We start from the raw sequence: 27479 nt of genomic DNA, 5'->3' as shown, positions 1-27479 counted from the left end.
AACTATACATGTGTGTGGAACTATACATGCGTGTGGAACTATACATGCGTGTGGAACTATACATGCGTGTGGAACTATACATGCGTGTGGAACTATAGATGCATGTGGAACTATATATGCGTGTGGAACTATATATGCGTGTGGAACTATACATGCGTGTGGAACTATAGATGCGTGTGGAACTATATATGCGTGTGGAACTATAGATGCGTGTGGAACTATAGATGCGTGTGGAACTATATATGCGTGTGGAACTATAGGTGCGTGTGGAACTATAGATGCGTGTGGAACTATACATGCGTGTGGAACTATAAATGCGTGTGGAACTATACATGCGTGTGGAACTATACATGCGTGTGGAACTATAGATGCATGTGGAACTATATATGCGTGTGGAACTATAGGTGCGTGTGGAACTATACATGCGTGTGGAACTATAGATGCGTGTGGAACTATATATGCGTGTGGAACTATAGATGCGTGTGGAACTATAGATGCGTGTGGAACTATATATGCGTGTGGAACTATAGGTGCGTGTGGAACTATAGATGCGTGTGGAACTATACATGCGTGTGGAACTATAAATGCGTGTGGAACTATATATGCGTGTGGAACTATAGATGCGTGTGGAACTATAGATGCGTGTGGAACTATAGATGCGTGTGGAACTATAGATGCGTGTGGAACTATACATGCGTGTGGAACTATATATGCGTGTGGAACTATAGGTGCGTGTGGAACTATAGATGCGTGTGGAACTATACATGCATGTGGAACTATACATGCGTGTGGAACTACAGATGCGTGTGTGTGTGTAACTATAGATGCGTGTGGAACTATAGATGCGTGTGGAACTATAGATGCGTGTGGAACTATACATGCGTGTGGAACTATATATGCGTGTGGAACTATAGATGCGTGTGGAACTATAGATGCGTGTGGAACTATACATGCGTGTGGAACTATATATGCGTGTGGAACTATAGATGCGTGTGGAACTATAGATGCGTGTGGAACTATACATGCGTGTGGAACTATATATGCGTGTGGAACTATAGATGCGTGTGGAACTATAGATGCGTGTGGAACTATACATGCGTGTGGAACTATATATGCGTGTGGAACTATAGATGCGTGTGGAACTATACATGCGTGTGGAACTATATATGCGTGTGGAACTATAGATGCGTGTGGAACTATAGATGCGTGTGGAACTATAGATGCGTGTGGAACTATAGGCGCACATGAGTGGAGGGTCCCTGGAAGGTCCGTGACGACTATAAAGAGGCGATGTGTGTGTACATCTCAGTGGGGGGGGGGGGGGTGTTATGTAAGTGAGCTCATGGTTCCATTACCCCCAAAGCAGACACGCTGGTGGACTTTAAAGTCCTCGTGTGTAATGATGATCTTATGTCTTGTCGTGTCTGAGTTGGTCCAACTGGAAGTTCGATTCCTGCAATCGGTCAACTTTTCTTTGTGTAAACTCGCCCAAAAGGTTGAAGGACTTTATTAGTTTGGCATTTCAAGTTTCAAGGTTCAAGTTTTAGGGGCTACTATTAGCTAATTAATCATCCTGAGGTGCAAAACAAATTTAGGGTTAGCGTTAGGGTTGGGGTTGAGGTTGAGGTGGGGTTGGGGTTAGGGTTAGAGGGTTGGGGTTAGGTTTAGGGGGTTTGGGTTAGGGTTACGGTTAGGGTAGGGGTTGGATTTGATTTTTGAGGTTAGGGGTAGGGTTAGGGTCAGGGTTAAAAGTAGCCCCCCCATTTTGACATATTAGTCAAAGATGACGAGAGGAACTGTGTCATTTTCAGTCAGGTGTGGCAGTGACACCTAGTGGTGGGAGGTGGAACTATCAGTAATAACCGCCGTCATTTTTGTTGATACAAAAATCACTGATTATGATCATTTTGTCACTGTCAAGTTGTTCGTGCATTGAAGTAATAAAGTAAACTAATCCTAAAAGTTAGGTTCCACCGAGATTTGAACTCGGATCGCTGGATTCAGAGTCCAGAGTGCTAACCATTACACCATGGAACCACGTGAGTATGAGTATGAGTAACATTTACATGTAACATGATATCAGCGGTTGATGTTATTTCAGTTCATTGTAATTCACGTCTTTTACTGGATTATCCGTTGAATTAAATACATACAGAGGAAAACTTATGTCAACTAAAAACATTTTAGAAAAGGACATTGACAAACGCACACACGCCCAAACAACAGGTGGCGATGTCGGTCCTACACGAAGACTAATGAAAGTGAAGATGCTCTCCAGTCTTCTGAGGCAGCAGGCATAAGACTTGTCTTGCCGGTCCAGACTCAGTCATTCTGGTCCAGATTCGATACTCTCGTTGATCGTACCCAATCTTCCTGTTCCAGACCCAGTACTACTGTTCCGAAAGTCCGCCTTGTGGTTTTGTCAGCCGTCTGGACAACCGAGTGGAGCATCTTCGTGTTCTTTGACACAATCTTTGCCCCGGCACTTTTCCAGAATGGCCGGTAACGCGTGGAGGTCAATGGTAAGAAAAAGATGGCAGGAAACATTCGCCGTTGGGGACGAAGACTGGTAATTAGTACGGATGTGTCTGCGAGGGGAGACGAAGTTTGACCGAGCTCCGCTGTTGTGTTCTTATTCTTTTAAAGGCGAGCAGTGTTAGCATGTTAGCCGCTTAGCTTCCGGGGTGTATGAACTGTATGTGTGTGTACAGTTTGCATGAAAGTGTGTGTCCTTCAGCTACTCTTGCTAACGTGGCTAACTGCTAGCCCTCGGTCACGGCTTTGTTTCCCACGAATGTCTCCTCTTGGCTGTAAATCCTCTTTAAGCTCCCAATCCCTTGAGGCTGACAATCGATGATGTTAAGACTGATAAAAGTGTCACGTTTAGCGGGTGTCATTAAAGCTCCGTAGACGGGACACCGCACCAAAAAAACTGTAGAAAAACTCAAATCAAATATAGTTTGACTTGTAACGCAATCTCTACAGTTTAATTCGGCTTTATTATGTTTAAAGATTAACTCCAGTCGTAGACTGGCGTAACAATGTTGTCCAATTAATGTATTTTTGTGGTTGTAAACGTCTTCATTGGCAATTGTATTGATATATATATATAATAGATGCTAAACATCATTTGCAAATGTGTTACGTAAACACGAAATGTTTATATTTTAATGTATTTCCTACTCAATACATGATCCTATAATTGGCACTCATGCGTTATTGCTGTTGTGTATTCTTAAAGGGACAGTACACATTAAAAATCAGAGTCAAGTTAGCATGTGGCTATCATGTCAACTGGTGTTGTGACCTTCATGTTGTCTCCTACAGTTGTCCCAGGTGGTGGTCGGTGCCACAAAGCGACCCTTTTTATCGTCTTTGTCTTCCAGGGGAGTAAGTATTTCAGGGAACGTCTCTCGTGTCTTCTGTGGTAGCTGCCTAGCTTAATTTAGCTCAGCTTAGGCTAGCTTATCTTAGGCACTGGACACAGTAGAGAAACCGCTAGCCTAGCTGTGCTAACTAAACCAGCAGTTACCACCTTGTCTGAAGTAATAATTAATAATTGTGTGTGTGTGTGTGTGTGTGTGTGTGTCACAGATGCACACGGTCACGCTGATACCTGGCGATGGCATCGGACCTGAGATCTCCAGCGCAGTAATGAAGATCTTTGAGGCCGCAAAAGTAAGACTGCATTCAGGTGAGGTCAAGGTTGGTGGTAACCTTTAACCCCCGACGCCCAGGCTCCAATCCAATGGGAGGAGAGGAATGTGACGGCCATCAAAGGTCCCGGTGGCAGGTGGATGATCCCCCCCGATGCCAAAGAGTCGATGGACCGCAGCAAGATTGGACTGAAAGGTGATTTCCCCTTTCCTTAGCCTTTTAAAAGCAGTGAGAGTGACGCCTCGTCTTGTGCAGGACCTCTGAAGACGCCCATCGCCGCTGGTCACCCTTCCATGAACCTGCTGCTCAGGAAGACCTTTGACCTTTACGCCAACGTCAGGCCGTGTGTCTCCATCGAAGGCTACAAGACGCCGTACACCGACGTCAACCTGGTCACCATCCGCGAGAACACGGAGGGCGAGTACAGCGGCATCGAACACGTGGTCTGTGTTGCCAAGCCATTGATTGATGCATGCGGGCGGGATTCAATGGAGGTGGACTTTTGAGGGAAGGTTCTGGTGTCATGGCAGATTGTGGACGGTGTCGTTCAGAGCATCAAACTGATTACAGAAGACGCCAGCAGACGCATCGCCGAGTACGCCTTCGAATACGCCAGAAACAACCAAAGAAACAGCGTCACCGCCGTCCACAAGGCCAACATCATGTGAGTGACTTCCTGTTTGTGTCACGTCACCCGCTTGCTGTTTGTTGATGATGTAACTTCCCGTTTGGGCGCCGCGTGCGAGCAGGCGGATGTCCGACGGGCTCTTCCTGAGGAAATGCCGCGAGGTGGCGGAGAACTACAAAGACGTGAAGTTCACAGAGATGTACCTGGACACCGTGTGCCTCAACGTGAGTACCCAGTCGCCTGAACGGCTCGGGACGCTTGTCTTGACGTCTCGCCGCGACCTTTCAGATGGTTCAGGACCCGACGCAGTTTGACGTCCTGGTGATGCCCAACTTGTACGGAGACATCCTCAGGTCAGGGCGCATCTGGCGTGATGCTTACCTGCGGAGAGGGCGGTGCACGTGAACGTTGTCTTTTGTGTGCTTCAGCGACCTTTGTGCCGGCCTCATCGGTGGACTCGGGGTCACACCCAGCGGGAACATCGGCGCCAATGGCGTGGCCATCTTTGAATCTGTGAGTACATTCCAGCATGTCTGACTCTGACTCGTTTTTTTTGTTTTTTTTAAACAAACGTGCTTGTTCCTGCAGGTCCATGGCACGGCCCCCGACATCGCCGGTCTGGACCTCGCCAACCCCACTGCCTTGCTGCTCAGCGCCGTCATGATGCTGCGTCACATGGGCCTTCACGGGCACGGCCACAAGATACAGACGGCGTGCTTCGACACCATCAGAGACAAGAAGGTCAGAACTTCTGTGTGAGGACGCTCCACTCCGAGCGACCCGCTCCAGTGGCGGCATTTCCATCCATCGTCTGCATAGCATCCATGCTAGCCTCCAAAGACGTAACGTCCTGCCGCTCGTCTGTCTCTCAGGTGCTGACCAAGGACTTGGGAGGAAATTCCAAATGTTCAGAGTTCACGGCTGAAATCTGTCGTCGCGTTCAGGATCTGGATTGATACGGTGGCGACAACGGCAACGTGCCTGCTAACTCCACCCCCCCGCCCCCTCTGAGGGGCTCAGGGCTTCGCCGAGCTCAGACGCTCACAGCAAACATGACTGATGCTAAGGAGGAGGAGCTTAGCAGTTTTCTAACGGTCACTAACGAACTTATTTATTGTTTCCTCTGGCCATGTCATCACGCCTTGGCTCCATTAAAAGGCCTTTTCTCCCTCAATGGCTGAGTGTGTGTCGGAAAACACAAACAGGAAGAAGTCTGTTAGTTTCTAACAAACAAAGATGTCTTTTTTTTCAATTCAAGTAAGAAAAGTGCCAGCAGATGCTGCTTATGTACAACACACACACACACATATACACACGCACACGCACACACACACACACACGTGACGCTTCCCAAACATGAACCCCAACAACACAGAAGAGTCTGGCAACAGTGGTGCGTTCAGGGACTCGCTTATGTGTGTGGAAAAAGCAGATCTGTTCATATTTCACCACCAGAGGGAGACATCGGACTGGTGGTCGCCACGGCAACTGTAGTTTCTTACAAGAAGTGATTGTGGTGATCAAGCGAGTCGGGCAGGTCAAACCATGGTTGCAGGGCCGATGACGGACGCCGACCCCTGAAGACGAGTCACCGTTGGAACACTGGGCCATTGGAATAGGAACACGTGCGTGTGCATGCACTCGGACTCACGGATATGATGCGTTTGTGGGAGGAGCAAGAGGAGGAGCTTTGCTCCTCCTGTAGCGCCTCCTGGAGGTTGGAGGAAACGCAGCCGGAGTCGGAGCCGGTGGACCCTGAGAGACAACGAGAGGACGAGCCGGAACTTTCCGTGGCTGCGAGACAGAAATCTGTTATTGTTATGATGGTCTGGGGTCAATATGACGATGATGATGATGATGATGATGATGGTGCGTACTCATGGATGGCTGACTGGCGGTCTCGTGCTCCTGCTCGTCTTCCTCAATGCACGGTGTGACGAAGGCGGCGTCGCCCGCCGCAGATGACTCGCAACTGAAGGAGGACGCGATGACTTGCTCGCCCCCCGGTGGCTCGTACCGGAACACATGAAGGTTGAGGGAGCCCAGCAGGCTGGACGACGAAGGGTCAGAGGTCACTGCTGGACGCTTGAAAGGCTTGGAGTGGTCGAAGACGGACACGGCGATCGATGCTCGCGTCCTGGCGCCTGCACGGACAAACAACTGATGAAGTGAGACTGGTCCTTGGCAGGTGTCCCGAGTCCCAGAGTCCCAGAGTCCCAGAGTCCCGTACCTCGAGTCTTGGTGATGTAATGCACGGCTCGGTCGCTGATGGCGGCGGCGCTGGGCTGGATGTCCAGGAAAGGTTTGTTGCCCACCCCCATGGAGACCATCTCCTTCAGACGCACCTCTGCACACACGCTCATGTTATTATTATTATTATTATTATTATTATTATTATTATTATTATTATTATTATTATTATTATTATAAGTGTCTTTTAGAAGAACCACCACAAGGTGGCAGCAGTGACTAACATTTTGGAATATCAGCTTTTATTTTGAAATGAACAGACCTTTGTTCCTGGTGGCCTGCGTCCACAGGATTCTTGTGATGTCACCCGTCCAGGCGTGTTTGACCTTGGCAGTCGTGGCCTGCAGGATCAAGGTCTGGTTCTTGGTGGTCCTCCTGCGGAACCAGATCTCAAAGCGTAGCCCGTTGTCTCCCGCCGACTCGGTCAGGCCCAAATCTGCCGTCTGATGTACCGAAACGAGCGTTACGGACAAAGCATGACATGCAGGAACAGGAAGTGCGTACCTTGAATGACTGTTTGTAGATAAAGACGTCCAGGCCGCCCTCCATCTTCTTGGCCTTGCTCAGGAGGAGCAGTTCCTCAAACAGGAAGACGCGACGCAGGCTTTTCCTCCTCCCGCTCCACACCGTGAACTCGTCCTGGCGGATGAGCTGGCCTTGTTCCTTCAGGTTGACCTGCCGACACGCCAGCACACCATCAGGACTCCGCCCATTCCACACGCCACACTCAAAGCCACACCCACGTCGCAGTTGCAAATAGCGTCCATGGCGAGCAGGTCGTTGCCATGGCGAAGCTGGAACTTGACCATGCCGGTGGCTGACTGCAGCGAGTGAAGCTCCGCCTCCTGAGCCACGCCCACCTCCTTGATGAGGTCAGTGAGCAGCAGAGCGTATTTGCTCATCCGCTGGATGGGCTTCAACAAGTAGGAGGACAGGTCCATCTTGTCTCCCAGCTCCAGCTGTTTCCTCTGCGGGCGAACAAATGGAGCCATGTTGGGTCACATGAGGTTAAAGGTTAAAGGTCAAGCATTTCAAGCAAGTCAAGCATCTGAGCGTCACCTTGAAGAAGACAAGTCCATGGTTGGCCAGCAGGGCGTCAGACTTGGGCTTGTTTTTACTGTACAGAGCGTAGAGACTGAACTGTTCCTTCTGAGGCACACAGACACAAAGAACATGAGAAGATGGCTGCCTGATGACCATGACGTCAAAGGGCGCCACCTGGTGACTGGAGGACAAGTACGTACGTGTCTGAGGAAGCACTGGGACACCCGTAGTGGGTGTTTCCAGCAGGCCTCCAGCTCTTTGAGGAAGAACTGACTATGGAAGTCCAGAAGCTTCTCCAGGTTCCCGAAGACCACGGAGCGTTTTCCCCTCAGGTCCTGAGGCAGGTCTGCCCGGTCCATCTCGGGGAAGTAGTGCTCGATGATGTAACGTAGGGAGCGCACGTACTCGCGCTCGGTGGTCACCATCTCCTCCACGATGTGACGCAGTTTACTGCAGAGACAAACGCTTCCTCGTCAGACTGTGCTGCCGTGTTGCCATGGTAACGCCGCGTCAGCGCTGACCCACCTTCCCCCGAGTTGGGCTTCAGAGCTTCTGAGGCTCCCCGGTGTCCCAGGGTTGCGGGCCCCCCAGCCCGGCGCAGGGGTCCTGGGACAGAGGGTGCGGTCTGACGCCTCGGTGCTGCTGACCTCCAAACCGCGTATGAAGACGCCCGTGTTTCCTCTGCGTGCCGGCTCGCTGAGCGTGCGTGGGGAGGGGCAGTAGCGGGACCCCTCGGGGGCGGCGGGACAGTCGAAGCTTTGAGTCTTCCTGAGCAGCTGACGTCTGCTGGAGTAGGAGAAGGACGGGGCGGGGCAAGCGGAGGAGTTGAGGCGGAGCCTGCCGAAGGACGCCTCGCTGCCAAATAAGCGCTGAAGGAGTGGCGTCTGCTGTGGACTAACGGGGGCCGAGGAGGGACTCGGGTCCTTCTTGGGGGGACATGAGGTGGGCTCGCTCGTCGCTGTCTCCGTGGAGACGGGACGTGCATTGTCTACAGAGTCAGAGCGCCGCCGGTGCGCAGACTCTTTAAGCGCTCGCACGTCGGCCATCTTCCTGTCAAACATGGACCTGGCCTCCTGACACTTGGACCACGCGAAGCTCCACTGGCGGAGGCCTCGCTCGTCCCGCAGCTCGCCCGCCAATGCCTTCATCTCCTGGAAACGAGCCTCCGGGATGGGCGGATGCTGGCGCTGGTATTCCTCCAAGGAGCCAATCACGGCCTGGCATTGTTCCGGCAGCATGCTCTTGTCCGCGGTGATGCCGGCCAGACGATGGCGCCCCTTTATCGCCCAGCCGTACGCCTGCACAGACGCAGACGTGCCACATCTCAGCAAAGCACTAAAAATGTGTCGTCTTTGTACCGTTTTCACGTCGCGGGTTAAAAACCCGGAGGTCGGCATTGAAGGTCAGACGACAAGCAGCCGTGGCGAGGAGCCTTTGAAGTGCGTGTTAGCATGGCCGTGCGCTGACCTCCTTTTGGGAGCACGAGGGCCCTGTGTGCGTGTGTGTGTGTGTGTGTGTGCGTGTGTGTGTGTGTGTGTGTGGGAAGTGAGCGGCTGGCGATCAAGTCACATCAACAACATCATCTGTTAGAAGAGCACTCAGCCAAGACGCACACACACACACACACACACACACACACACACACACACACACGCACACACAAAGGAAGCTCCGCCAACACATGATTACATTATTATTATTATTACATTATCAGTGTTAGCCGAGCGTGTTAGCCACAATGCACATCAAGTCCTGACAGCTGATGGCAGGGGCGGACTCAACATTAGGCAAACACAGGTTCCGAGATTCCCAGGGGGCCCCGAATGTCTCATGAAAAGTGATTATTGACGATGTGAGTATCAAAGCATAAAGTATGACGTTTATACGTATCTCCATTCAATAACATTCACAGTACAACAGGAAGTGGAAACCATCTGTTTGCAAACAACTGCTGAATTAGCGCATGCTGAATACAGGAAGTGAACAAATGTATTAGCAAGTGATTTCCTACTCCTTTTTGGGCATGTGGAATTGGGTACAATTGTGTCCAAAATGAATGAAACCATAACCACGCAAACCATATTAACTCTTTGATATGTATTTTTTCCAACCACTCCCAGTTTACGTGTTTAGGCACCAAAGGCCCAAACAGGTGATGATGCAACTCCACAATAGAAGAGAGCATGTTTGGTGCAGTTTTAAGCATTTTATAAGAACTGGGCCTGCATCTCTTCCATTGGAATTTACGCTGCACAGCAACCAGGAAGTGAAAAGGCATCTCGTGGTGTTGGTGTTCACACTCCATATGCCCCCCCCCCTCCTGGTCAAGCTTGACCAAGTCGCCCATAAACATGCCACGCACCCAGTGGTGGTGTAGCATGTGAACAGCACCGACGCAAGGTGCATTCATGGACGTCGGGTCATTATATAAACACCATTTTTTTGGCAAAGACCCGGCAACACACTGAAGTGAAGAGCAGTGATGCTCAACTGGCGGATGGCAACCCAAAAAGTGGGTTGTGGGGTCTTTTTCAGTGGGACAGTTGCCAACAGTCCCTTGAAATAAAAGATATTTAAGACATTTGGGTGGAAAGAATGACATCATTTGTTATTAATTAAGTTGAGAAAGCAGCCTCAGGAGGCGCCACAGCGATTCATCGTCGCCCCCCCCTCAGCGACTCAGCTTCGCCCCCTCAGCGACTCAGCGTCGCCCCCTAGGGAGCATAGACGTACTCCAAGGCAGGTTAGCGTGGCAGTAGCACCTTTGATCAGTGCTGAAATTCAACACAAGTGAGGCGTGTCCATGTTGTATGACGAGAGGCTACATAGTTAACAACTCAGCCTGGAATTAGGAATCTTAGGAATCTTCAAGGGTACAATGAAGGGAGTGAAAACTCTTGTGTTTCTCACGATAACACAGATCATCAACAAGTCTTTATGGATCTTTCACTTAGCCGTTTTACTGCGTATTTACTTCCAGAGGGAGCAAATGGAGGCACAGGCAAACTAAATACCCATCTACCCATCCGTACACTTTCTAGCACTTAGTACCCCAGCTGAGTGTCTGTGAGAGGTGAGTGGAAAAAGGAAGTGAAAGGACAGAATTCCAGGCCAGGAGTAGGAAAGAAATGGCTTCCATGTAACGCATTGCAAGTCATGTGACATTAGCGCTGTAGAAGATGCACACTTGACATCTTTTCTAGGAAAGTTGTCCCCGGTCCTCACAAAGACACACATTTGCACCCACGTCTAAAGTTGTGCATCACCGTTTTAACACACACACACACACACGCACACACACACACACACACACACACACACACACAGGCGCACAATGAAGTGAAGAAAGTGTGTCGTACCTTGAGTGTTTGCTGGCGGTGCTGCTGTGTGATTGAACTAGCAGAGAGTGGCATCTCGACCACACACACTGACACCCCCCCCCTCCCACACCCCCCTGAAAACAACCCTCCCCCATCAGAGGGTGAAAGGCAGATGGGCGGTCCCTGGAGGAGGGGGAGGGTCACCACGGCAACAAAGACTTTGTGCGGCGAGTAAAAGAAGAAGGCGGGGAGGGAGAACTTGGCACTAGAGCGACATCTTGACGACACGCACTTCCCTCATCACTTGCACGCAAGGTTAGAGTCCCAGCAAACACCAAGTGTGTCCTGCGGGGCGTGTCTGACTGACTGTGGGCTGCAACCCTCCCAACTATGACGGAACTACGACACAAACACACCAGCGGATACGCTTCCGTCCAACAAACATGCAGCTTGGACTTGGAAGACTTGGAAGACTTGGAAGACTTGGAAGACTTGGAAGACTTGGAAGACTTGGAAAACTTGGAAAACTTGGAAAACTTGGAAGACTTGGAAGACTTGGAAGACTTGGAAGACTTGGAAGACTTGGAAAACTTGGAAGACTTGGAAGACTTGGAAGACTTGGAAGACTTGGAAAACTTGGAAGTATGACGTTCTCCAAATACACGCTTGACTCATCAACGTGTGCAAGGTGTCAAGTACACACACGTGACCAAGAAGATTGAGCAAGATGGGTACCTGGTCCAGGAAGCGGTACAGTCGGGCGGCCTTTTCAATGTTGCGGCCAGTGGCGTTGACCCGCTGGGAGAAATCCTGAAGCTCGGCCCAGAAGGAACGGACTTTGACCACGTAGACATGGAGGTCAGCAGACGAGATGTTCCCCCAACGCTCCAGACGGCTCAGTAACTCCTGGCCTTGTTTACAGTGATCCTACACAAACACACGTGGGGGTGTTGGACTTCCTTCGTCACATGACCGAGGAAGAAGAAGCAACATACGTATGCGGAGGAGTAGAAGTCTTTAAACTCCAGCTGTTTCCGGTTCAGAGCGTCCAGCGAGTCCTCTGATTGGTTCAGAACCCTGAGGCGTACCTCGCCCACTTCCTCCAACCACGACCTCACCTGAGGAACACGTGAAGGAGATCCATTTATTGGGTTATGTTCTCTAGTAGTCGCATGTGTTTGGCTAGCTCTGCTCTGCTAATAGGCCGTGACTGATTGATGCGTTTATGCTAACACTAGCGAGCAGCAGGCTAACCAGTTAGCAGCTAATTATGGGTCACCTTAGCGAAGCCCTCCTCCAGGCTCCTGAAGTCCATAATGAAGTTCAGCTCCTGAGTCCTGGCGTTGGACAAGGTCACCAGGCGGTGGAGCAGCTCGTCCACCCGCTCGTACAAACAGGACACGGCGTCCACGGCCGCCACGTAGTCCTCCGTCAGGCCCACGCCGCCCTCGTCCCTGCGTAGCAGTGACAGCGAGGCTCCGCCCTCCTGCTGCAACTGGACCAGTTGTCGGTCTTGGAGGATGCTGCCCATCATGGTCTTGTTCGTGGACAACAGCTGCTCCGCCTCCTGGGAGACACAAAGACACAAATCATTATGACGTCGTACGTGTGCGTGTCCACACGTGTGTGCGTGTCCACACGTGTGTGCGTGTCCACACGTGTGTGCGTGTGTGTGCGCGTACGCATGCACCTCAGCAGCAGCAGGGAGCGCTGTGGTCTCCATGATGTTGATGTTCTTCTGCAGCAGGTGGATGACACCTTCACACTGATCGGTCAACTGCTCCACTCTCTGATGGACAACAACGCCACACAGTCAGGTGTGAGCGTGCACGGTGTGAGCGTGCACGGTGTGAGCGTGCACGCCGTGTGTGCGTGTGTGAACTGACCGATCTGAAGTCCAGCCAGCTGCTGTGACAGAACGAGAAGGAACCTCCAAACTGTGCAGGAAGCTGATGGACGTCCACGTGCTTCTGAAGACACTTAAGGGAGTTAAACACCTCTACCTGCACACACACACACACACACACACACACACATAAATTACACAACACGTGCACTCCCTCACCTACGTGCACAACAGCGGTGTGGAATGTCACCTGAGGAGCTGCAGCTTTATCCACCTTCAGCGACGTGTCCTTGTTGGTCCACAGTAGGACATTGTGGACGCAGCCTGGGACGTCCTCCTACACACACACACACACACACACAAGCTACCACACACATCCAGGTGTGTGATCCAGGTGTGTGATGCGGGTGTGGTCCTACCTGCAATGACGTGAGGGCACAAAAGAGGGCGGGGACCGGCGCTGCCTTTCGGGCGTCCACCAGCACAATCAGACCCCAAGCTGGCACGCTGGCGCTGTCGCAGGGCGGAGGACACGATGCGGCTTGGTTACACGACGGCGTGTACGACTGTGACGAAGGCAGGAAGGGGCGGTACCTGAGGGTGGAAGTGTAGTAGCGCAGAAGGCGGAAAAGCTCCATGCTGTCACATTCCGGGTGGGACCATAAGGTGTTCCCGGCACACACCGTCAGTAGTCTGGATCCACTGCGACCTCTGCTTCCTGTGTGCCAGGGAAACTGGTGAAACTGGTGAAACTGGTGAAACTGGTGAAACTGGTGAAACTGGTGAAACTGGTGAAACTGGTCAAACTGGTGAAACTGGTGAAACTGGTCAAACTGGTGAAACTGGTGAAACTGGTCAAACTGGTCAAACTGGTGAGGTGTTTAACTCTTTACCACAAGGGGGGGCAGTTGTCTACACTCTTTACCACAAGGGGGGGCAGTTGTCTACACTCTTTACCACAAGGGGGCAGTTGTCTACACTCTTTACCACAAGGGGGGGGCAGTTGTTTACACTCTTTACCACGAGGGGGGGCAGTTGTCTACACTCTTTACCACGAGGGGGGGCAGTTGTTTACACTCTTTACCACAAGGGGGGCAGTTGTCTACACTCTTTACCACAAGGGGGGCAGTTGTCTACACTCTTTACCACAAGGGGGGGCAGTTGTCTACACTCTTTACCACGAGGGGGGGCAGTTGTTTACACTCTTTACCAAAAGGGGGGCAGTTGTCTACACTCTTTACCACAAGGGGGGGCAGTTGTCTACACTCTTTACCACGAGGGGGGGCAGTTGTTTACACTCTTTACCACAAGGGGGGCAGTTGTCTACACTCTTTACCACAAGGGGGGGCAGTTGTTTACACTCTTTACCACAAGGGGGGGGGGGGGCAGTTGTCTACACTCTTTACCACGAGGGGGGGCAGTTGTCTACACTCTTTACCACAAGGGGGGGGCAGTTGTTTACACTCTTTACCACAAGGGGGGGGGCAGCTGTCTACACTCTTTACCACGAGGGGGGGCAGCTGTTTACACTCTTTACCACGAGGGGGGGGGGCAGCTGTCTACACTCTTTACCACGAGGGGGGGCAGTTGTCTACACTCTTTACCACGAGGGGGGGCAGTTGTTTACACTCTTTACCAAAAGGGGGGCAGTTGTCTACACTCTTTACCACAAGGGGGGGCAGTTGTCTACACTCTTTACCACAAGGGGGGCAGTTGTCTACACTCTTTACCACAAGGGGGGGGGCAGTTGTCTACACTCTTTACCACGAGGGGGGGCAGTTGTCTACACTCTTTACCACAAGGGGGGGGGGGGGGGGCAGTTGTCTACACTCTTTACCACGAGGGGGGGCAGTTGTCTACACTCTTTACCACGAGGGGGGGCAGTTGTCGACACTCTTTACCACGAGGGGGGGCAGTTGTCTACACTCTTTACCACAAGGGGGGGGGGGGCAGTTGTCTACACTCTTTACCACAAGGGGGGGGGGGCAGTTGTCTACACTCTTTACCACGAGGGGGGGCAGTTGTCGACACTCTTTACCACGAGGGGGGGCAGTTGTCTACACTCTTTACCACAAGGGGGGGGGGGCAGTTGTCTACACTCTTTACCACGAGGGGGGGCAGTTGTCGACACTCTTTACCACAAGGGGGGGGGGCAGCTGTCTACACTCTTTACCACAAGGGGGGGCAGTTGTCTACACTCTTTACCACAAGGGGGGGCAGTTGTTTACACTCTTTACCACAAGGGGGGGCAGTTGTCTACACTCTTTACCACAAGGGGGGCAGTTGTCTACACTCTTTACCACAAGGGGGGGGCAGTTGTCTACACTCTTTACCACAAGGGGGGGGCAGTTGTCTACACTCTTTACCACGAGGGGGGGCAGTTGTCGACACTCTTTACCACGAGGGGGGGCAGTTGTCTACACTCTTTACCACAAGGGGGGGGGGGGCAGTTGTCTACACTCTTTACCACAAGGGGGGGGGGGCAGTTGTCGACACTCTTTACCACGAGGGGGGGCAGTTGTCTACACTCTTTACCACAAGGGGGGGGGGGCAGTTGTCTACACTCTTTACCACGAGGGGGGGCAGTTGTCGACACTCTTTACCACAAGGGGGGGGGGCAGCTGTCTACACTCTTTACCACAAGGGGGGGCAGTTGTCTACACTCTTTACCACAAGGGGGGGCAGTTGTTTACACTCTTTACCACAAGGGGGGGCAGTTGTCTACACTCTTTACCACAAGGGGGGCAGTTGTCTACACTCTTTACCACAAGGGGGGGGCAGTTGTCTACACTCTTTACCACAAGGGGGGGGCAGTTGTCTACACTCTTTACCACAAGGGGGGCAGTTGTCTACACTCTTTACCACGAGGGGGGGCAGCTGTCTACACTCTTTACCACAAGGGGGGGGCAGCTGTCTACACTCTTTACCACAAGGGGGGCAGTTGTCTACACTCTTTACCACAAGGGGGGGCAGTTGTCTACACTCTTTACCACGAGGGGGGGCAGTCGTCAGCATTATGAACATCCCCAGCATCTTCTGATGACCAACGTGAAGGCCACTCATGTGGACCTGGACATGACCCCCAGGGTAAAGTGGGGGGACACGTTGGCTCTTACCGGGCAGACAGACAAGTCCAGACTTCAACAGCAGCCTGCTGAAACCAGACCGGAAGGATCTGCAAGACAGGGAAGACCGGGAGAAGCCAACCCGGCTGGAGGACCCGGACAAGCGGGGAGGCTGAAAGGACTGGGAGGACTCTGGGGTCTGGGTGACTTGAATGGGGGCCACAGGGCCAGGTGACTGGTCCGCTGATGGTTCTTGTGGTTCTGCTGGACTGGGATCAGCAGACAGAAGGCCTTCTGTGAGAAAACACAATCTCATGTGAGTCTTCACTCACACCAGATGTTACAGATACAGATGGAGATGGGTACCATCAACTTGGTGCCACTTTCCCTCCACCTTCTCCGGCTCTTCTCTATCTTGGGGAGGTTCCTCAGGTGGTGGAGATGCTCCCGTTGTCATGGTAACCACCGCTGACTCTAACGTCAACGCATCTTCCAAACAAGAGTTCTCACGGCGTGCATGTTCTGCGAGGTCTTCGCAACAAGAGCGCTCAGGCTGTCTGATCGCAATAGGATTTTCAGAATAAGAGTCTTCGGCATGTTTGGGTTCTGTGCTGGTTGAAGAACCGTTTTCAGAATAAGAGCCCACAGCATTTGTGTGTTCAGTACAGCGTTCAGAGTCCTCATTGTGGGTCTTTGCTGGAAGCTCTTCAGAATAAGAGTCCCCCATAAGTTTTTGTTTGGTGGGCTTTTCACAAAAAGAGTGCTCTATCAACCTTTCAGAATAAGAGTTTTCAGTGTGCGTGGGTTCAGGAAGCTTTTCAGAACAAGAGGTCTCAGTGTATATTTGCTTTGTAGTCTCTTCAGAATAAGAGTCCACAAGGTGCACAGGTTCTGTAATCCTTTCAGAATAAGAGTCCAGAAGGTGCACAGGTTCTGTAGTCTCTTCAGAATAAGAGTCCACAAGGTGCACAGGTTCTGTAATCCTTTCAGAATAAGAGTCCAGAAGGTGCACAGGTTCTGTAGTCTCTTCAGAATAAGAGTTCACAAGGTGCACAGGTTCTGTAATCCTTTCAGAATAAGAGTCCAGAAGGTGCACAGGTTCTGTAATCTCTCCAGAATAAGAGTCCAGAAGGTGCATAGGTTCTGTAATCCTTTCAGAATAAGAGTCCAGAAGGTGCACAGGTTCTGTAATCTCTCCAGAATAAGAATCCAGAAGGTGCACAGGTTCTGTAATCTCTCCAGAATAAGAGTCCAGAAGGTGCACAGGTTCTGTAATCTCTTCAGAATAAGAGTCGTCAGCACGTACGGGTTGTCCAATCTCGTGTTCATCATGCTTGTCAGAGCGCAAAGGAGCTTCTTCAGTTGAGAACATTGGTCCACTCGCTCTCTGCGCCTCCTCTTGTTCTTCTCCTCCTCTGACCTCCTGGTTTCCCTCTCCATCGTGTCTACTTGCTTGATTCTGTCGTACGACCACAGGCTCCACCTCCTCTTCTATCTTCACCACCACTGCTCCTTCTTTGTCAACTTCACCGCTCTCCTGTTCCTCCTCTCTTTCTGGGACTTCCTTCTCTTCCTCCTCAGCAGCCACAAAACTTTCTTCTCTCTCTTCTTCACCAACATCGACTAACGCTGCTGCCTTAATGCCCCCCACCTCTCTGCCCTCGACACCCTGTCCTGATGGCGTGTATGGATGGCTACCTGGTGTGGGATGCTGTGACTGACAGCTAGAGGTTGCAGTCTGTGTGTGAGCGGTGTGTGTGTTTGTGGGATGACTTGTGGTCACGTGTGTGTTTGTGTCGGCCGCGTGTGTGTGATCACCGGTGGCGTGTGTGTGTGTGTCGGCCATGTGTGTGCGTGTGCTGCGCCTGGCTCGGTGCTGCAGGCTGATGGACTGGGTCAAGGAACCTTTCTGTGGGGAGAAGCGAGGCAGCGCCAGTTCTGTCAGCTCCACGTACTCGCCCTCGGACTCCTCCCCCTCACTGAAGACTGCTGATTGGTCCGTTTGCGGCTTGGCTCCATGTCCTGGGAGGTCATGTGACTGGTTGCTCAACTCCTCGCCAGCCTGGGTGGGGGCGGTGCGGGGCCTGTGGATGAACTGAGGATGGACCACGTCCTCCCAGGGGACCCTGAAGACGTCTCCCTGAGCCGACAGCAGGCAGCGCTCCAGCCTGGACATCCCTCGCTGCGCCCTGTCCATGTTGACAGAGTCCAGCCAGGCCATGCTGAAGACGGACCGCAGGCCTAGCGCCGACACTTCCTGTCGCTCCACATGATGGCCGCCGTCCGACACGCTGCACGCCAGCAGGCGGGGGCAGGAGGAGGCGGCGTGTGTTGGAGGAGACGGGAGCGCAGCAGGAGGAACTAGCAGCAAGTAGAAGTCTTCCGGGCGCTGGAGGTGCCGGTCCAGAGGACTGAGCTGAACCACGATCTTCTCATGGAGGCAGAGGGGCCAGCCCTCGTGACGAAACAACAAGCCACCGAACTGAGCCTGGGGGAGAGACAGATGAGCATCATGTAGGAATTCAAACATGAAACCACCGTACGTACATGTCACATGACTATCATAGCATCCATGTGATGATTAGTCTTCATATTTCTACGTTGTGTGTGTGTGTGTGTACATTACTCACGCAGGCGTCTTGCTGAAGCCTTTGCAGGAAGTGCTTGGCAGGGAGCAGGAAGTGGATCAGGTAGCGGAAACCGTCGCCACGGTAATAGCTCTCCACCGCACTCAGGACCTGACAGAGGACAGTGGGGGACGTGGCCTGGAAGGGCGGGAAGAGGGAGGCCAGAGCAGCCTGGATGCAGTGGTCCAAAGATCGGGAGTCCTATGAGGGCAAAGGAGGAAGGACGGGAGTCAGACATGACCTTTGACCTTTCTGACAGTGTCAACAGTGCGACTCGCTGCTGGTTCATGAGCCAAGTGAGACCCTCACAGGGGTGGTGCTTATATTCACGTGGACATCAATCAAATGTCACATGACCCGCCCGTTCCTGATCCTTGTCATTGAATGTCATTGAATGCAACACGACATCACAATCTGCCGCCTGCCGTGACATCACTTCTCCCGTTTAGGTTGTCCAACACCTCCTTGGACTCTGACAGCTCCAGCAGACCACCAGGAGTACCCGTAGCCATGGAGACAAGGGGGCGGGGATGTAATTGGATCTACTGGTGGAGAGCCAGTGGAGACCAGTTAAAAATATCAGCCTGACCCCCACACCCCCCGCCTCGACATGACATGACACACTTTTATAATGAGCTCAGTGTCTGTGTATTGTGCAGCAGGGTTGGTTTTTTTAAGAGTCACTAATTAGGAGTCAACTCATCCTGGATAAAAATGTACGACGCAGCAGATGCAACATGGAAGTCAGTGCAGGTTATTGCTGACCTGAGAACACACACTGACCGTCTACCACACGCACAGAAGGCTATCTATCTTATTGATAGTGCTGGAGCCTATCCCAGCTGTCTTGGGGCGAGAGGCGGGGTACACCCTGGACTGGTAGCCAGCCAATCACAGGGCACATATAGACAAACAACCATTCACACTCACATTCATACCTATGGACAATTTGGAGTGGCTAATTAACCTAGCATGTTTTTGGAATGTGGGAGGAAACCGGAGTACCCGGAGAAAACCCACACTTGCACGGGGACAACATGCATACTCCACACGGAGATGGCCGAGGGTGGAATTGAACTCGGGTCTCCGAGGACCACTCAGCCGCTGTGCAGTCGATACTAATCATAATGATGAAATTTTGGTCAGCATCTTGGAAAAGTTTGAGACTCAATTCTGATCCAAACATAGCTAGCCTAGATTGAGCGTCGCAATTCAGATTTTTTTGTCCGTCATGCAGCACATGCTGAGTCAGACATCTTCAGATCGTAATCAGGTCTTTTCCAAATGCAAATTATGGTAATGGTAATGGTAATGGTAATGGTTTAATTTCATTTGAACATGCATCAGATTCCAATTGAGTGCATCCCATAATCAGTTCCCAGTTCCACATGTCCAAAAGGAGTAGGAAGAAGCAAAGCTTATTAAATCCTACCCCTCCATCTGGTACTTTTACAATCACTAACTGTTACATTTGTTCACTTCCTGCTTTCCTAATATAGTTTAAATTAAATTAAATTAAATTAAATTAAATTAAATTAAATTAAATTAAATTAAATTAAATTAAATTAAATTAAATTAAATTAAATTAAATTAAATTAAATTAAATTAAATTAAATTAAATTAAATTAAATTAAATTAAATTAAATTAAATTAAGGCGGCACGGTGCCACCCTCTGGCATCTCTGTGTGGAGTTTGCATGTTCTCCCCGTGCATGCGTGGGTTTTCTCCGGGTACTCCGGTTTCCTCCCACATTCCAAAAACATGCTAGGTTAATTGGCCACTCCAAATTGTCCATAGGTATGAATGTGAGTGTGAATGGTTGTTTGTCTATATGTGCCCTGTGATTGGCTGCCGACCAGTCTAGGGTGTACCCCGCCTTACGCCCGAAGACAGCTGGGATAGGCTCCAGCACCCCCGCGACCCTCGTGAGGAAAAGCGGTAGAAAATGAATTAATTAAATTAAATTAAATTAAATTAAATTAAATTAAATTAAATTAAATTAAATTAAATTAAATTAAATTAAATTAAATTAATCATTGTGCATTGTTTGACTTCCTTACTCAATCCATTCCATAGTTTGATTCCACATACTGAAATGCTATGGCTAGCATAACGTAGTCCTAGCATAGAAGTGTTTCAGCATGTAAGTGTTTAACATCGGATATGGATCAGATAACAGCCAGTGTGACTCCAGTGTAAACAGAGATTGGCGTGCCAACATGTCAATACGTAGATGGATGACCCAAAGAACACATCAAGGTGTGCTCCACACAGCTAATTAAAATACATTCCCTGTTTAGTAAACTTTACCAGATGTACACCTGCGGCTTATGAACGGGCGTGGCTTAAACATGTGCAAATATTTTTTTCTCTTTAAATTTAGTGGGCCTGGCTGATATTCCAGTTTTTAGTCTGGAATTAACCGTAATGTTAAAGCAAACAGAGTTCAGGCATCAGAATGGTATCAACCGCTTCTGTCACTCAGCCAGTCTGAGGATTGTGGACTGGTTCCACCGTAACCTACTTAGTCCTCAAAGAAGCCCTGGACATCTATGAAGCAGCGTGCTCGTGCAGGGTGAGGGGGGTTAGGGTTAGGGGGGTTAGGGTTAGGTTGAGACGGACGAGGAGTCGGCACCCGCTTTGTGAGATGAGAAGCCTGCAAGCTAAAGCAAGTCCGGCGATGACGCATCCGGACAGCCGCCAGGAAATGACTCCAAATCAATAGAAAGTTGGAACGTGTCGAGCGTGAAGGTCAATGACTATTAACCATGGTCACGTGACGGACAATGACAGCGGTGTTAAGAGCCAAGGCTTGTGTTGTCATACTGTGTCACACAAACTGATCCCACCGGGCTGTTGTTCTGGTTCTGCTGGTTTTGGATGAATAGTCGGCGGCGGCGGCGGCGGCGGCGGAGCAACGTGATTCACCCACTCATGAAATAACCTGTTCTCTAGCTGTGACGAAGCACGTGCGATGGTCAGCTGCGTTTAAGGCTGCCACTTTCTCAGTCATGACCTTTAACCCTAGCCAAAACAGTGACAGAAGCAGCCAGCTGGTGAGTGGCGCTCATCGTCATAGCGATGAGACAGCGTGAGATCTTTTTGAGAATGTTGCAGTCCAACACAAGCTAACATGTCGCAACAACACCGAGATGAAGCTGAAGATGAAGACGAGGGCACGCAGGAACACGTTCATGTCACTGGAGTCATGTGACCGTCTCAAATGTGTCCTCTCGCGATCCACCAGACCTGTTCTTGCTGTTTACACTCATAACCAGATACTAAAGCGTCTCCAGGAGGTCATACCAGTACAAGCCCGTATGGACGTGCTGGTGATTGGTGATAGGCACAAAGTGACTCCATGGAACTTCTTCATGGTTGTCACTCCTTTGGGAGCCAGTCAGCAGCGGGGTGAGGACCACCGACGGTCCCAGGCTAAGGGTGCACACTTTACACCAGGGGTGCTCACACTTTTTCAGCACGCGAGCTACTTTTAAAATGCAAAACATCTATTTATTTTCAAATGTATTGAGGATTATTTGTACGTACAATGTATGTTGATGTACCTTACATAACCAAATGAGCCAATATTGCAAAACACACATAATTAACTATTAACATTTTTTGTAATTACCTCCACATTTCCCTTCTTTGGTACTGCGATGGTAGAATGGCATATGAGGCAAACGCACTTCGAAAAAGACATTGTGAAAAAAAAAGTCCACCTCCCATTCCGTATGGAAGTGATATGTTTTTGCCTTTTTACTTGGTCCAGCTCCTTCACTCATTTTAGTGACCATAAACTTTAGCGAGGGCTTCAAATCTAACGCAATTCGCCGACTAGCTTAGCACTTTGCATCGTTGTTTACGCATGAGCGGTGACCTAAAGGTCAAAATTCAGTTGTCATCTGACTGGTTGTCCTGTATGTCAATCAAGTAACGGGGATGGATGATAGGCTGACATCGTAAGTTCTGCTGCACTTAGAGACGTTGTTTGATTTGATTGGTCGCCCGAAGGGCAACATTCAGTTGTCATCTGAATGGCTGCCCTGTATGTCAATCAAGTGATGGCATTGATGCTGGGATGATATTTTTTTAATGTCACGCCGCGATCGACCAGCGATCGACCGGTACCACCTCCGCGATCGACCGGTAGATCGCGATCGACTTAATGAGCACCCCTGCTTTACACCATAAGTCAGTGCTTCTCAATTATTCCATGTTTTGATTTGAAATACTATTTAAAAACCCGATAAGACACGAGTGTATATTTTATCTGTACAAACCGCCGTATGAGTTGCTGGCCAGCTGGCACCGTTCAAGCCAACCTTGAAGCTCTGCCTTAAGTACATCAGGGTTTGTGCCCAAATAGGGCTCGCTTCCCCTCTTTTGGCCCGGCATGAGGTCATAGAATGGCTGGGGTACCACGGCTCCTTGCAGGTTAGTCATGATGACCAACACCATTCAGAATATTCATAAAAGACAAACCACTTAAATTGACCCCAACGTCAGAGAGGGTCAGTCTCCTCAAAGGGGGACCAAACAGAGGGTGCTGTCCCTTTGGGGGGCATGATGCACAAACTCCATTGATTTGCAGCTTTGACATACTTCAAGTACATTGAATAAATATAAATATTTGCTCTGTGTCAATTTCTGCCTTGACGCACAATGTGAACTGGGACTATTCTCTCGTTTTTTGTTCAAATTCAGACAATAACAAAAGTGGCAATTTCTATTGAACTATATTAATATGTGGTGGCCCGCCACAAATACATTTGGACCACCACAAATAGACTTCAGAAGTCCCATACTCGAGCATGGAGCGTGTCGTTTGGCGTCTAATCACCGTGTGTACTTTCTTATGGCAGTGTGTGATTAGATTAGATTAGATTAGATCACATTTACTGTCAATCTTTTTCTAATCGATACTTTAAATCAAGCTTCCGCGTTACCTTAAACGCTCACAAACATGCATCGCAGTAAGGTTAAAGCATTTATAGCAAAGGTGGGCAAATATTTTGACTCATGGGCTGCAATGAGTTAACAAAATTGTCCGGGGGACCAGAACATATATTTAACACACACACACACACCATTTTATGCTTATAATTTCCTTGAATTATTTGTCAAATTTTAACCGTAAAAGTGTTATACTACCAGCTGTATGTTCTCATGTCCCTTTTCAGGAGCACTTATATCAGATATCAGACCACATCAAACCACTATAACTATTTCATTTTACACTTTGGTTGTTTTGTTGTTTTGCCAGTTTGTATACTTAGAAAGCAACTGGTGGGCCGGGTTCAAACGCTTGGTGGGCCGCATGTGGCCCCCGGGCCGTAGTTTGCCCACCCCTGATTTATAGCATTGTCATTTACAACAGCATAGCTTTGTCGTTTATTGGGGGGTGTTTTAAGTCAAAGCAAATAATGCTTCCTCACACTTATGGGCTCCTTTTCCGGGACGAAACGACACCAAATGATATTCCTCTAAGTCGGAAAAAATGCATTAAAACAAGAGACTGGAATATGTTAGTTAATTAACGTGATCACAATAATTACGGAGCAATCCATGAACGTGCCACAGCCCTCATTAAGGATAAGGATGGAAACGAGGAGGGGCTCCATCAGCAAAACAACAAAACAGGCTACTGTGGACTGAACCATCCCAAAACAACATCAGCAAACCCGACTGTCCTCTCGCCACACAACGCAAACACGGCGTCAGTCACGGCACACGTCACGTTCAAAAACGGTGGGAAATCATACAACTCGGGCCCGTTACCCTCAACATGTCATGTGACTTCAGGGAACCAACAGAGACGATTGGCGGAGCTCAGCCGTGCATTGTGGAACAGAAAGGCCTCCGCCCCCCCCCCCCCGGGGACCTTCTTTTGAAGGCAGCACCACATCCATCCCGGGGTGGGTTCCTAAGGTCCAAAGGAGGACGCGCAAAAACCAAATCAGAAGGTCACGCCACTGTGGTCATATTTCTACTTCCTCCTTGAGCCAAAATGTCAACATCAATACATGAATCACTTTAGGACCCCCGGGGGAGCCCTTCAGGTGTGAGTGCTTTCCCAGACGGACCGGGGGAGGGGCGGTGTCAGCTTTCAGGATCATGGACAGGGTCCTGTCTTGAACGAGTCCTGGTCTTGAGGGACCGTGAAAAGCTCTACGGGTTCTGTCCCCTGACCTTTGAGCCCCCACAGAGTGTTAAACATGAGACAGATGTCTCTGCTCCTTTAAGTGGACTTTCCTTCTGGTCTCGCTCAGGTGTTTGAACGCCCCCCCAGCTCTCACCAGCGATGCCCTTACCTATAATGTGGGACTATAAAAACGGAGGACTGCGTCTGGAATACAGAAGGTCCAAAGTGACAGCTGGAAAAGAGTTCCAAGAGTGTGAGACTTGAACATGTTGGCGCCGTGGGAAGCAGGGCGGGGCGCATGGTGGCCAAACGCTTGGGAAGACAAAACGTCAACATGTTGGGACAAGAACGTGACCCTGCCGAGCTACGCCACCCGTGCCTCTTCATTTGTCAAACCAAAGTCATTCATTCATTTTCTACGCGGGGGTGCCGGAGCCTATCCCACCCTGGACTGGTGGCCAGCCAATCACAGGGCGCATATAGTCAAACAACCATTTGGAGTCACCAATTAACCTAGCATGTTTTTGGAAGGAAACCCATGCCAACTCCACACAGAGATGGCCGACGATGGGGTTGAACTCGGGTCTCCTAGCTGTGAGGTCTGCGTGCTAACCACTCGACCACCGTGCAGCCAGGAGGTTGTCATATCATCAATAATTCTCAACACATCATGTGACGTTTAGCGAGAAGGCTAGAAAAGTCCAAACCTTCCCGTGAAGCCGCAGAACATCTCATCATCTACTCATGACTGCTCACCAACACAGCGGAACTTCATGGAAGGTTCTCCTGTTTGTGGAATATGGAAATCCTGCATTGATGTTCTACATGTTCATGAACCTTCTAGCATACGGCTCCGCCCACTAACTGATAATGATGCCAATTAGCAGCATGGCCTCTGGTGTGCACATCCACACAACACCAACATGGAAGGTGGCGATGGAGCAACTGGGAGCACTGCAGCGTGACGACCAGTTTCAAGACTTAGAGTTAAGATCACCAGAAGATCCCAACAACCAAAGCGTAAACATCTCACATGGAGCATGTGTCATTTTATGGAATGTCAACATGGACGGATCTACAGCAACACGAACCATACATTGATATCTCCACACTCTTCCAGACAAATGTGGGAGGACTACACCTTGGTGGAAAACCTGCACCTCCCCCAACACGGCAAATGGTCACAGCAAACACACACACACACACACACACACACACAACTGCTCTACATGTGCTCAAAGCTACAGCAACTTAGTGACAGATGTGTGTGTGTGTGTGTGTGTGTGTGTGTGAGCCCCTACCATGGTGTAAGTAGCATGTCCTCGCTTGTTGTGTATTCCACTTATCAGTTATGTATTCCACCAAGGAGTCCAGTATTCCGGTCAGGAATTGTACGTATATTCCATTCAGGAGTCACATTGTCCGGTCAGGAATTGTGTATTTCCGTTTGAACAACAGCATGTCTTGTCATGCGTGTGTCCCGTCATGTCTGACTCTGCTGTAAATCTCCTGTATGCTCACATGGGAAGCCCCGCCCACCCCCAGCTGTCAGTCATTCTGTGGCTCAGCCCCCCTCCTCTTAGCCGCTCCCATCATGCTTTGGAAGCCAACTTTGGAAGCTGACATGTAATGCAATGCTAAATAAATGACGGAACTCGATAGTGTCTAAATATTGGATGAGCAAATATAAAATATAAACAGTTAATATAAACTTGTTTATGTTTCATGTCGATTCATTCCAGTTCACTCGCCTTTTTTACTGCTACTACACAGGAAGTTACATCGCTAGTCAACAGGAGCTGTGGGAAAACACTCCCCCTAGTGTTTTCTGACAGAAAAGTCACATGCTCAGCCCCCGCCGAAGAACAATAACTAGATGAAGACAATATCAGAGGGGTTTGATGTCATGACTTTAGTGTAACAACACCTTTAGGGCCATTTTAAGGTTTGTTTTCTCAAGCTGATACCAACTGACTTGACTTATATGTATTTTTTTTATTTGTAAAACCTGTACTTTGTGTACATGTAGCGGTAAGAACTCGAACAAAGTTTCATTTGACATGTTATGCACTTTTCAAACAGCCGCAGTGAGAGGAACAAGCCCCGGGCACCCTAGCACGTTGCGATGTTGGCATTTCAGGTGCCTGATAAGGTTTGAGCTCTGCTTTTTTTTTCCCCCTGTCGCGGAATTCTCTGAAACAGTCCCACACAATTGACGCCATGTTTGTTTACGAGTGAATTCTGGGTAAGTTTACAGCACATCACAGAAAAGAAGCGCTTGATTTTAATGTCGCCATATTTAGCAGTATGACATCCTAGTTCCTCATATCAGCTCGATAATTCTGTAGATACTTCACGGCCCCAAGCCCGCACTGTGGACACCCCTGTGCTGTGACAGGCTGCTGGGAGTCATGAGTGGGAGAAGAAAAGAGGCGCTAGCTTTCTCTTGGTCACAGCAGGGAAAAAAGAGGCCACTGGCACAGTCACAATGTACTAACACTTCAATGGCTGACATTTTGTATTATATGCTTGTCCTCACTGCGACCCCCCCTCCTCAGAACACTTCCTGTCAGAGTGAGGACTGTATTTATTCAGGACCATTCTGGTACACCGACTCACAACTTTCCAACAGCGCCTCCAGCAGGCCCACAGTGAGGACCACAGTCGGCTTCAGACAAGAAGATGACCTTTATGATGGATCTCCTCTGTTCCTCCTCAAGAGGACCTGCTTTAGTTCTGTCAGGTCAAAGTGCAGGACGCTCTAATCAAGCTGAAAGCTCGGGAGTCACAAGGTCATAACTTAAATGACAGAAGAGAACCTTCACGGGGGTGGTACATGAGGAGGACCAAAGCCTGATCCATCATTTGGAGCCTCCTGACTCTGAATCTTCAT

At 50.0% G+C, this 27479-nt stretch overlaps 2 protein-coding genes and 1 non-coding gene across 6 annotated transcripts; 1 reads left to right on the top strand and 2 right to left on the bottom strand.

Annotated features, from left to right (window-relative positions):
• Window positions 1-1965: 1965 nt before the first annotated feature.
• trnaq-cug (transfer RNA glutamine (anticodon CUG)) lies at window positions 1966-2037 on the bottom strand. The gene has a single exon. It is a non-coding gene; the product is annotated as a tRNA-Gln (tRNA).
• plekhg4 (pleckstrin homology domain containing, family G (with RhoGef domain) member 4) lies at window positions 1986-26126 on the bottom strand. Of its 2 annotated transcripts, XM_058088378.1 has the most exons (22): window positions 25888-26126; window positions 18441-18638; window positions 16177-18298; window positions 15862-16104; window positions 13340-13463; window positions 13165-13258; window positions 12996-13082; window positions 12786-12902; window positions 12590-12688; window positions 12179-12466; window positions 11895-12017; window positions 11635-11826; window positions 8105-8877; window positions 7780-8029; window positions 7595-7684; window positions 7279-7503; window positions 7040-7210; window positions 6798-6978; window positions 6516-6632; window positions 6163-6429; window positions 5937-6079; window positions 1989-5862 (listed from the first exon to the last, which is right to left on the bottom strand). In XM_058088378.1, exons 1-22 carry the CDS (start codon window positions 25888-25890, stop codon window positions 5824-5826), a joined length of 5946 nt encoding a protein of 1981 aa, XP_057944361.1. In that variant the 5' UTR covers window positions 25891-26126; the 3' UTR covers window positions 1989-5823. The 2 variants fall into 2 exon arrangements, with proteins under 2 accessions (XP_057944360.1, XP_057944361.1); XM_058088377.1 differs by having other exon boundaries at window positions 1986-5862; window positions 13165-13463.
• On the top strand, window positions 2217-5459 carry LOC131139115 (isocitrate dehydrogenase [NAD] subunit alpha, mitochondrial). Of its 3 annotated transcripts, none has more exons than XM_058088410.1 (11): window positions 2217-2522; window positions 3328-3390; window positions 3595-3678; window positions 3738-3852; window positions 3913-4100; window positions 4188-4321; window positions 4407-4509; window positions 4574-4638; window positions 4714-4798; window positions 4874-5026; window positions 5158-5459. In XM_058088410.1, exons 1-11 carry the CDS (start codon window positions 2496-2498, stop codon window positions 5239-5241), a joined length of 1101 nt encoding a protein of 366 aa, XP_057944393.1. In that variant the 5' UTR covers window positions 2217-2495; the 3' UTR covers window positions 5242-5459. The 3 variants fall into 3 exon arrangements, with proteins under 3 accessions (XP_057944393.1, XP_057944392.1, XP_057944394.1); XM_058088409.1 differs by having other exon boundaries at window positions 2496-2569; XM_058088411.1 differs by lacking the exon at window positions 2217-2522 and adding an exon at window positions 2560-2646.
• Window positions 26127-27479: the final 1353 nt, after the last annotated feature.

The sequence above is a fragment of the Doryrhamphus excisus genome, chromosome 12 (genome assembly GCF_030265055.1).
Source record: "Doryrhamphus excisus isolate RoL2022-K1 chromosome 12, RoL_Dexc_1.0, whole genome shotgun sequence".
NCBI lineage: Eukaryota > Metazoa > Chordata > Actinopteri > Syngnathiformes > Syngnathidae > Doryrhamphus > Doryrhamphus excisus.
The sequence above is the reverse complement of the archived record's forward strand: the minus strand, read 5'-3'. Positions and strand labels throughout refer to the sequence as shown.

What these genes read in the sequence shown, in the direction of transcription:
- LOC131139115 (XM_058088409.1), top strand. Translation starts at nt 2,534, where the DNA reads ATGGCAGGAAACATTCGCCGTTGGGGACGAAGACTG. An exon ending in AGATCTTTGAGGCCGCAAAA is followed by an intron (nt 3,679 to 3,737) that starts GTAAGACTGCAT and finishes CCCGACGCCCAG; the next exon opens with GCTCCAATCCAATGGGAGGA. An exon ending in ACACCATCAGAGACAAGAAG is followed by an intron (nt 5,027 to 5,157) that starts GTCAGAACTTCT and finishes TCTGTCTCTCAG; the next exon opens with GTGCTGACCAAGGACTTGGG.
- plekhg4 (XM_058088377.1), bottom strand. An exon ending in TGTACCGCTTCCTGGACCAG is followed by an intron (nt 8,878 to 11,634) that starts GTACCCATCTTG and finishes GCGTCTGTGCAG; the next exon opens with GCGTACGGCTGGGCGATAAA. An exon ending in CCCACAAACGCATCATATCC is followed by an intron (nt 5,863 to 5,936) that starts GTGAGTCCGAGT and finishes ACTCGTCTTCAG; the next exon opens with GGGTCGGCGTCCGTCATCGG.